The sequence below is a fragment of the Frankliniella occidentalis genome, unplaced genomic scaffold (assembly GCF_000697945.3).
Source record: "Frankliniella occidentalis isolate FOCC.00 unplaced genomic scaffold, Focc_3.1 Scaffold2208, whole genome shotgun sequence".
Lineage (NCBI taxonomy): Eukaryota > Metazoa > Arthropoda > Insecta > Thysanoptera > Thripidae > Frankliniella > Frankliniella occidentalis.
In genome coordinates, this window is record NW_026269295.1 from 2,298 (window position 1) to 12,143 (window position 9,846).

Genomic DNA, 9,846 nt, shown 5'->3' on the forward strand with positions numbered 1-9,846 from the left:
AAGAGCATGGAGTGTGTGGTGTGGAGGGTGCGCGCTATTGGGTCGCTCCGTTCACATTATTGCTGCCAGAGATGTGACTCTTTTATAAAGGGTAGCGCAACCAGGCGCACAGCACAGATTCGGTTTTTCCCGTTGTGTTGTTCTTTTTTTTTTTTTTCGATATGGGTGGGGGCATAAAAGAATAGTTCTACGGAAAATTTTCCCATAAGACGTGTCGTTAAATTACAATTTAAAATTGTAACACTACAAGTATCACGTTTCGTCTTGTGGTTCTCCGTCAAACATTAATAGGGGGTCGTAAATTTACAACACATTTCGTATTGTAAACCCAAAAATATCTTGCGAGGATAATATTTTTTGTCGGTGTGTTTTTTGAAGACTTTTTTCAGTCATTATTTGATACTGAGTCTCTTTTTAAAAGGCAGTTTTAAAGTATGCGAGGTGGAATGCGGTGAACATTTCCTCTCGTTTTGGCGACTCGCGAGTAAAATGGCGCTGCAGTAACCCTGCAGGGCTGGGGCCGGGCTGCGCGCCAGGCGATGCTGGGGCGATGGAAAGGTTGGCAAAGTTTGACGCGCTTGGCGAGAAGAAGGAGAGGGAGAGAGAGAGAAAGGAGAGGTTTTCTCGCGAAAGAAGTAAGTGGTGCGGAGTAGAGTGGGTGCGGCTGGGAGTAGGCGACGTGGAGTGCAACTGTGTTGCATTTCAAAGAGTGGAGCGAAGTGGAGGCCTCGGCGCCTGCGGCTTCGCTCGCGGCCTCGCCCGCGGCCTTCTCCTTCCCCCCCTCTTCCTGGACTCGCCCCGCCCGGTCAGCATTTTAATCCCACCCTATCGCCAAAAGCTGTGGGGGAACCACAGCAATCCTCTCTCTCCCTTTTTTACCCCCCGTCTCAGCACTATTTTTTTTAATGCCCCATGCTTGGCTGCGGTCCTCTATTACGGCTCCACTACAGCTCACTCTCTGAAAGAGTCTTTGTCGGGCCGTTCTCGCCGTGAGCGTATTTCAGAGAAAGGCGGTTCGGCTGCGCATGGTTGGTGCACGTTGGGGTTTACGCTTTTCTTGTCGGTGTGCGGGATTCGGCCCGAATTATGATGCTTTACGTCGGTTGACGTTCCAGCGTCCTGAACGCGCGGGCGCGGTCTCTGTTGCAGAACTGGCAGCTGGTGAACACGGCCGTGCTGACGGCCCGGCAGATCTCCCAGGCCATGAAGGTGTTCATCGTGAGCCAGGCCGGGCGCGTGGCGGACGTGACGCTGCAGTCGTCGTGCAAGACGGAGGACGACAGCGTGCTCAAGGTGTCGTCGTCGTGCACCTCGGTGTACGTGGACGGCTCCGAGATCCGCGGCTCCAGCAACGGCACCGTGCTCGTCAAGTACGGCACCTACACCGGCATGGCGCGCTTCACCGTCTGGATGCCCGTCTTCCCCCTGGAGGTGGCCGTGCAGGACTACCGCCTGTCGCAGATCAAGGGCTGGCGCGTCCCCGACCCGGACGCCAAGTAAGACAGCAGACGACAAGACCTTTTGCGGCGGATGCCATTATTGTTCATATTTAAACTGTCGCGTCACTTTATAATAAAAACTTTCTTTGTCCCCTTCTCAGCCCCGCTAAGTCCAAGCGCTCTACTGGTGACGACGTCGACTCGTGGGACCACTCAGCCGCCGCGGCCGCGGCCGGCATGGTGGTGGAGGACGTACACAACAGCCTGGAGCACGACCGGGAGCGCCAGTCCACCTGCCGCGCGCGCTTCCAGCAGAGCCCCGTCGAGGTGAGTCTGAAAAGGAAACGGAAAATGTGTTTGTGTCTTCATTTACTTCATTTACACAGTCATTCACACATTTATGCCGTCACAAAGGCATACCGCCACAAACACATACTGCCACAAACACGTACATACCGTCAAAAACACATACCGCCACAAACACATACTGTCACAAACACGTACATACCGTCACAAACACGTACATACCGTCACAGTATTGGCACCCGCTAACTGCTCGTCACCCTCCCTCCCGCAGGTGTACGCGCGCTTCAAGGCGGAGGACCACGACTCTGGGCGGGAGAGCTACTTCGTGTCGAGGCGCACGCTGCTGCTCGTCACCGACCTGGTGCAGGGTTACATGCGCGTGTCCGACCCGCGCATCGCCACCCTGTACGGCCGGGTGGTGCAGGGCCGCACGAGCGGGCGCACCGAGGTCCAGGTGAGTCTCCCCGGGCGCCACCGCACCCGCGGCCTCCAGCAGACTTCACTCCGTGACGACATGCTGACGACGGCCGTCCTGGTTGCAGGTGCTGTCGCCCATCACGGGTCGCGTGATCGGTTCCAAGGAGGTCCGCGTCGTGACGGACAAGGTGAGCGTGAGCAGGATGCTGGTCCGGGTCGTGTCCGGGCTGCAGCTCTCCATCACGGCGGACTCGGCCATCGAGAACGGCTACGTGGCGGAGACCTCCGTCACTCGCAAGCTGACGGCCCAGTACCAGGTGAGCAGCAGACAGACACCTTCGCAAAGTCTCTCGTCGATCCAGCCAAAAGACTCGTCGATTGGACGTCGGCATGTTTCTGACCTCGCCTGTTTGCAGGAGGGGCTGCTAGACATTGACATCGAGTTCTCGGACGGCACGCGGACGCCGCTGCGCGAGGTGGCCGTCAGCGACTACCACCTCATGGTGGAGAGCCTGGCGCCGGACATCGTGGCCTTCGCGCCGATGATGGCGTCGCCGCACCCGCGGGTGATCGCGGTGCGCCAGGGCCGCGGCGACCTGCTCAAGGTGACGCTGCTGCCGGCCGAGGTGTGCCGGGGCGTGATGCGCCGCGCCAAGCCCAAGTCCATCACGAGCCACGTGCCGCTGGCGGTCGCCACGGCGCAGGTCGAGGTCAACTTCGCGTCGAGCGACGTCGCGCAGCGGCCCGAGTTCGTCCAGAACGACGGCGGCGGCATGGCGGGCTCGGGTGGCAAGGACCGCAAGGGCGGCCGCGACATGCCCGACCTGCAGGACATTCTCATCGGTTCGTGCTTGCACTCAGTCTGCCTTTGTCGAGCTCGCTCGCAGTGTCCCTCGGTGTCTTAACGCTGCTCTCTCTGCAGGCATCCCGCTCAAAGACGAGAACAACCACGAGCCCACGGTGCAGGCGCGGCAGCACTCGTCCAACGGCGGCGGCGTCCTCATGACGGGCCTCGGCAAGACGGCCGTCGTGGCGTCCGGCCCGCGGCACCACGGCAACGTGCACACCACGCCGCTCGAGATCGGCATGTACGTGCTGCTGGCCGCCTTCTGCTTCGCCATCGTCGTGTTCGTCGTGTCGTGCGTCGTGTACGCGTCCAAGTTCAGCCCGCAGCAGCCCCTGGACCAGCTGGCGCAGACGGCGCCCCAGGTACGCAGAGCGACCCCCCGTAGCCCCCGCACCCGGGTCGCGGACGACGCGCTGGTCGCGGCTTCTCACGGCCCTGCTGTGGCGTTGCAGGGCGTGGGCGGCGCGCTCGGCCGGCCCCAGGGCGTGGCCGGCATGACCGGCATGGGGGTGGCCATGGTGAAGAGGCAGCTGCAGCCGCAGTCCAGGGACTCCACCACCAACGTGCACGACTGGGTGTGGCTCGGCAGGGCCACCCTGGAGCGCGGCTCCGTCGCCGGCCACCCCGTCCCCGCCTCGGCCACCACCAACTCGAGCGCGCGCTCCGGGCCCCCGCTCAACATCAACAGCCCGGTGAGTGTCGGCGACACAAACGCATTCAATGAAAATAAAAGAACATTTTGTGCCAGAAAAGGTTCCTTGGGGTTAAACGTGTATCGTCAAGGGAGTAAATTGGACCAGCGACCATATCGAAGGAAAGTCTTCGCAGTAATGATATGGGGCAATCTTGTGCCTTTACCTTTCTGGGGACGAAACTAACCCATCCTATTTTGAATGACAGTGCTACACTCACTGTGTATACCTCGTTTTTATTGTCACCCCCTAATCACGGCCGTGGTTCTCTTGCTGTAGGTGATACATATCACTACCAACCCCAACTATGCGGATCCTACCGATGTGACGGAGGAAATGGAGTTGGCTATTGCCGAGTGCCTCAGCGTGCCGGAGAGGGTTGTCAACGCTGAGCCCGTCGTGTCCGCACGCATCGATAGTTCCACATATTGCAAAAAGGACCGCGACAAAGACAGATCTCGCGACAAAGAACGACGTGGAGAGAAGCGTCACCACCATCACCGAGGGCACAAGTCATCCCAGGAGATCAACCCGGATGGCTGGAAGCTGTAAGTCTGGCTTATCACCACCGCCAGGTGAAAAAATTCACTTTAACACGTTCAGTGCCAGGCCATTTTTAATTTAAAAAGTGTCCGACCTCACGGTGGTCGTGCGGCACAAGGGTGCCAAAAAGTGAACGACCTCTGGTGTGGTCGTGTGGCATTTAAGCGCCTAACATTGCCCAAGAGCCCGGCAGAGACTGCCACGACCACGGAGAGGTCGTATGGCACTTCGGGCCTGGTGGTATACGACCACCGTGTGGTCGTATGGCACTTGGGGACTAGTCGTATACGACCACCGTGTGGCCTACGACCACCGTGTGGTCGTATGGCATTTAGGACCTTCAGTTATACGACCACCATGTGGTCGTACCTTTCATGGTACCAAGTGCCATACGACCACACGGTGGTCGTAGGTGGATGTCGTTGAGTGCCATACGACCACACGGTGGTCGTATACCCCCAGTCCCTGAGTGCCATACGACCACAAGTTGGTCGTATAACTACAGTCCCCATGTGCCATACGACCACTCCGAGGTCGGGGTAAGTCGCGGCAAGGTTCCCTGCAAGAAATACTGCCCGTTCGTGCCAAATGACCACATAGAGGTCGTAAGCCCTGTGTCTTTGAAATGCCATACGACCATCATGTTGTCGTCCAATACAAAGCCTTGAGTGCCATATGGACACCCACCGGTCGTATCTTTATCTCCGATCCACAGGCCAAAGGAGGGGTTTTGATTGTCTACCCGAGACACCCCTAGGCCAGACATATTTTTGGTCTAGCATCAACCCCCAGGGTTTGAGAAATTAAAACTTAAAATTAGCTCTTTGGAAACATGGTGGTCGTGTGGCATTGAACGTGTTAATTTACAAGTTTCCATTTTCATTTTTTTGAAAAGACATTTATGTTCACAGTCTATTAATTTTGTTTAAAAAATTTGCAGGTTGGCCCAGAAACTGGTACTGATAAAGTTAAAAAAGGGGGTTCATACATGTGCCACAAGAGTTATTGTTTTCGATATCGTTGTGCTGCTAGGAGTCAAAATACACCTGACAGCACTGCAGGCAATTTAGGATTTAGATGTGCTGCAAACACAATACCAGAATCAGCTGATACAACATCAGTAGTAAGAGATGAACTGTGATATACTATTTTAGATTATAAAAAAATAAAGAAGTCTTTTGGAGTTGCAATTTCATTGGTATCTACATTATGCCATCTTTCTCTTTTACAAGCTCTGTGAGCATTAAGCAGAAAAATGTTTCTTTTAATTTGAACAAAGAAAAAAAAACACAAACAAAAACATAACATCAGCAAACACAAACATTCAAGTAATATCGAATCATTTTGCTAAGGGATGAGAGTTGATACAGTTCAGCTAATGACACTAGTTTTCAATTGAATGTTAATAATATATCAACCTGTAACTAATGCTAATTCTAATAACTTTCTTTAGAGAAGCTTCAGTCAAGCAGTTTTCTGCTCATAAAATGAAATACATTAAGATAGGCTCACTTCAGCACAACCACACACAAGCCATGTTCCAACTAAGGCACAGGCCAAAAAGAGTTTTTGCAGAGGTTTTAAAAATTTATACAAGGCTCAAATCAAACGGAAGAAACCCCTTGCAGCAGTTAGCCCCACAGTAACAAGCCTTTTTTTCATAGCTATTTGCCTCATTTATCTGAGGAACCAAAGACCCGCCTGAATAATCATAAGTAATTTCTTCCCCTGGCACAATATTCTTTTTAGCAAATATTCCAAGTCTAGGAACTGGAGAATTTATTCGTACAGGAACTATGCCTGAATTTGGATCACAGCTATGATTTATGTACCTTCCTATGTTGCCAATAAGAGATGGATCTACAACAGTCTCAATCACAGATGTGCTTTCAGAGAAATTAATCACTTCCCTCAAGACAAAAATGTAATTCATTTTTTTTTCAGCATATAAAGCTTTGAACCTGCACTTTGCTTCACTCAATCCTATTATTTCTCCAGCATATTCACAAATAAATGCTCCTTTTGGAATGAAATCTTGAGATTTAAGGCCATATCCTTTTTGAGGACCACATTCGAATATCTCTAGGTTTTTCCTGGGTCCAAATTGAACAACTCTATTTGAACAGTGTAGGATTGAGCAGTGACATTGAGAATTACATTCAACAATGCCAGAGGAATCCCACTTTTCATCAACCAACTTTTTATCAGATGTATAGTTTGGTTGGCAGACATGAGCAGTCTGACAGCTAGTGGCAGAAAGGCAGATCTCTTCACCAGAGCAGTCACAACCCAACAACTGATTGTCAAGGTCCATCAGACTTGCTCCCCTTCCTGGCACAAGTGTGGGAGAATAAATAAGACCTGGTTGTGGGTGATCATAATCATCCATTAAAAAACATGAGTCAGAGTCATCGTCCATGGTAAAGGATTACAAATTTCTCTGGAGATATTTTTACATCACAATCACATTGGCACTTCAGTATATTGGTAAATTAAGTACGTACTTGTACTCAACTTGCACCAATAGTAATAATTTTAAAATAGGTTAAAAACAACACTACAGGAAAACAAAATATCAAGATCAAACATGACTTTGACAACAAAGAGCTATTTAATCGTTTTAAAGGAAGACGGGGATTATAAAACAAAACATATTCATACGGGTATTAGGTAACGCAAAGAGTGACTTACATAACAAATCTTTTTCATTAATCCCTCACTTCGGCCCAACAGCCTTATACTAATACTAAATTAATATCAGAGGTGGCGATGATAAAGTATCATGTGTTAACCAACACTACTTCATGGCTGAAACAAAAAAATTAACAAGTTCATATTTTCAGAAAATAGGTGGTGGACCAAAACATTAGAAACCAGGCATAGTCTTGCATATATAAACATGAAAGGTTTTCCATACCTCACCAACACTATCGGCGAAAGTAGTTGGTGGCGGATGAAGCAAACGACATAATTCCATTTACTGACGGAATATTTCGTCGTATAGGACTAATTCGGGTTACACCATAGATAACTAAGCCCCAAAACGATGCTCTTATAGTGAAGCTCAAAGCTCGTGTAGTTAAAGATGGCTTTGGAATTCTGAAAGAATGGTGGGTGAAAAATTGTTTGCAGAATAACTGCATAACATTGGGAATGTAAATTCAAACATCTACTAATACTTACTGTGATATGGGTATGACTTCTTCTGAAGACACTTTACCCCACTTCTCAATTATACCCTTCATATGACCAATACCAACAACACCAACCACCCTACATGGGACATGGTTATCTGGTGGAATAGACACAAATTAATACACTTTGCTACTGAATAAAAGGTCAAATATATGGAGAGAAAAAACAGATTCAACTAACTCTTTTCATCCACTTGAACTTGCATGGCTGCCAGTTGAAGAGAATGAGCCATGTATATGTCACGTTCATCAAGAAAAACATGCCTCACAGCTGGTAACTTTTCTGCCATCTCATCCAGAAGGTCATCAAGCATGCCATGATTTTTCATTTTCTCTATTTCTTCCTTTGTGATACTGGCATTATCACTCAACAAGCTGAACACGAGCTTTATTAAATCCCACCATGACAAAGAAGCAATAACTCGTCGCAAAGTAGTTCCTAGTGGTCTGTCACCTAGGTGAATCATGCACTTTGGGATTTTTGCAGCCTGAAAATATATTTTTAAAACTAGTTAAGGCCAAAAACAAATAAATGAAGAACTTCTTTGAAAAATTAAAAAGAAGAAAGGAACCTCAGTTGCAGCACGCCGAAATTCCAGGCCAGGTGCTGTACCAACTTGTTCAGCAATTTGGGCTGAAGTGTTGTGAAGAAATGCAAACAAGAGACCTCCTAACAGCCCATTGGTTCGAATTAGTTGTTTAATTTTTGCCAGATTTAAGTTCTTGGTCTCTGCTAGTAATGTGGCTTCATCAAGGTGCAAGTAAAAGTAACGTGATGGACATAACTCCACAAACACAATATGAGGCTGAACAGCTTGAATAACCTGTGACACATTAAAAATATGTAGCACAGTAAAGAGAGATTACTTTATCCCCTTTTTTAGTGTGAAATATATCCAATAATAAATATAGTTTACCTGAGAGACATCATCACAGCTTTTAGAGCTGAAGTGAACTGAACCAATGAGGTAAACCTGTGCTCCATCATATGACGGAAGAAGTGCAACCGTATGAGGGAAAACTTTACCAGTGTATTCATCAAACCAGTATCCCTCTTTGACAGAGCTACTTTCGCTTGTCTGTGGTTCATCTGGTTTCCCTAAAAATAAGATACCAATAATTGCTAACATTTCCTAAAGAAATAAAGAAGTTTTCAAATAACACTCCTCTAGGTAGCTCACCAGAACTAATTTCATATTCTGGTTTGTCAGGTGACATATATGCAGATGGAGGTTTATCACTCACACTTGTGTCCAAATCAGAACCTACATCTGTAAGATCGCCTTGAATAAGACACATTTAAGGATTATCAGGATTATAAGGATAAGGATATGGTCTTGGCTGGTATTAAAAAAGGTGTGGCAGCAAGAAAAAGAAACAAAATATTGACTCTTACTTGCAAGATCATCGCCTTCCCCAACGCTACTTGTCCCATCTGGACTTTCTCTTATAGTTGATTGACTTCTTGTTGATGAAAAAGAGTTATCAAAAAGAGAAGATTGTTCGCCAATAGAGAGAGCAGCAGAGTTGTCAAGACTGATACTACTTGGCTTTTTAACAGTGGGAGTAATTCCTGAAAGGGCCAACAATTTGAAAATGAGGAGCCCCCAAATAATAAAAGCTTAAACATTAATGCTTATATGTCAAGAGTATGCCTGGCTTAAGAGATAATGGTAAAGCATTTTTCTTACCCTTTTCAGCATCAATAAGTGATGTGTTCATATTCAGTGAGTCTTCGAATGAGCCGTCAATAACCAAGGTAGTGTCAGGAGTATTATAAACTGATACTTCATTGTCTGTGGACACATTCATATTTGCAAAGTCTGCCATGATATTTGTTAAGTCTTATGACACAATATCCAAATATCTGCAACAAGGGACATTACATATAGACGTATTGCACAAATAAGGGTCACCAAAGTTAAAGAGGGTCAATTAACCTAAAGAATGCTGTTCGTTCAGGGTAGTCAAACAGAATGATAAAATAACAATATTTATTACGAGAATAAATCAGCATTTTGTAATAAATTATGCTAGAGTTTAAAATCTTTAAGTATATGAGCTTGATACAACCCGTATGGTCAGCATCTATATGTCAGAAAGAGTGGGCTGTGTAGAAAAAATAGGATGGTTATATACTTACATGCAAAACACAATGGATAAACTTATTTCACCACTTGACGACTAGTTAAAAATGAGTAAAAGGACATTCCACAGTTATCACAAAATCTTGCAAACCAATCCAACAGGAAAAGGTTAGATACACAGCATAAACACGATACACATGTACATGTCAGCAGAACGACAAATAAACAAAGAAATTATTGGAATAAGAAAAGGTCTGTTACGTTACGATAGCCTTTGCTAGAGGGCCGTGCTCGGAGCTGCGAATAATGTTCGGGTGGGGG

At 47.7% G+C, this 9,846-nt stretch overlaps 3 protein-coding genes across 4 annotated transcripts; 1 reads left to right on the forward strand and 2 right to left on the reverse strand.

Moving 5' to 3' along the window:
* Positions 1–1,107: 1,107 nt before the first annotated feature.
* Positions 1,108–4,468, forward strand: LOC113212420 (transmembrane protein 132B; the record flags this gene model as incomplete). The annotated part of the gene is made up of 8 exons (XM_052276241.1): positions 1,108–1,496; positions 1,601–1,766; positions 2,017–2,199; positions 2,288–2,479; positions 2,579–3,005; positions 3,085–3,371; positions 3,462–3,701; positions 3,981–4,468. Coding segments are annotated over 8 exons (2,157 nt in total), but the record flags the coding sequence as incomplete, so codon positions are not given.
* A 1,364-nt stretch (positions 4,469–5,832) lies between these two features.
* Positions 5,833–6,663, reverse strand: LOC113210062 (histone-lysine N-methyltransferase SETMAR). The gene has a single exon (XM_026427879.2). It carries the CDS (start codon positions 6,661–6,663, stop codon positions 5,833–5,835), a length of 831 nt encoding a protein of 276 aa, XP_026283664.2.
* Positions 6,664–6,832: 169 nt separating this feature from the next.
* LOC113210035 (traB domain-containing protein) lies at positions 6,833–9,761 on the reverse strand. 2 transcript variants are annotated; one of them, XM_026427846.2, is made up of 10 exons: positions 9,582–9,761; positions 9,130–9,305; positions 8,835–9,011; positions 8,620–8,709; positions 8,356–8,537; positions 8,011–8,262; positions 7,620–7,926; positions 7,428–7,536; positions 7,162–7,343; positions 6,833–7,052 (listed from the first exon to the last, which is right to left on the reverse strand). In XM_026427846.2, the coding sequence occupies exons 2-9, from the start codon at positions 9,266–9,268 to the stop codon at positions 7,172–7,174; spliced, it is 1,428 nt and encodes a 475-aa protein (XP_026283631.2). In that variant the 5' UTR covers positions 9,269–9,305; positions 9,582–9,761; the 3' UTR covers positions 6,833–7,052; positions 7,162–7,171. The 2 variants fall into 2 exon arrangements, with proteins under 2 accessions (XP_026283631.2, XP_026283630.2); XM_026427845.2 differs by having other exon boundaries at positions 8,620–8,721; positions 9,582–9,760.
* Positions 9,762–9,846: the final 85 nt, after the last annotated feature.

What these genes read in the sequence shown, in the direction of transcription:
- LOC113210062 (XM_026427879.2), bottom strand. Translation starts at nt 6,663, where the DNA reads ATGGACGATGACTCTGACTCATGTTTTTTAATGGATGATTATGATCAC.
- LOC113210035 (XM_026427845.2), bottom strand. Translation starts at nt 9,268, where the DNA reads ATGGCAGACTTTGCAAATATGAATGTGTCCACAGACAATGAAGTATCA. An exon ending in AGTTCAAGTGGATGAAAAGA is followed by an intron (nt 7,537 to 7,619) that starts GTTAGTTGAATC and finishes CTATTCCACCAG; the next exon opens with ATAACCATGTCCCATGTAGG. An exon ending in GAAGTCATACCCATATCACA is followed by an intron (nt 7,344 to 7,427) that starts GTAAGTATTAGT and finishes CCATTCTTTCAG; the next exon opens with AATTCCAAAGCCATCTTTAA.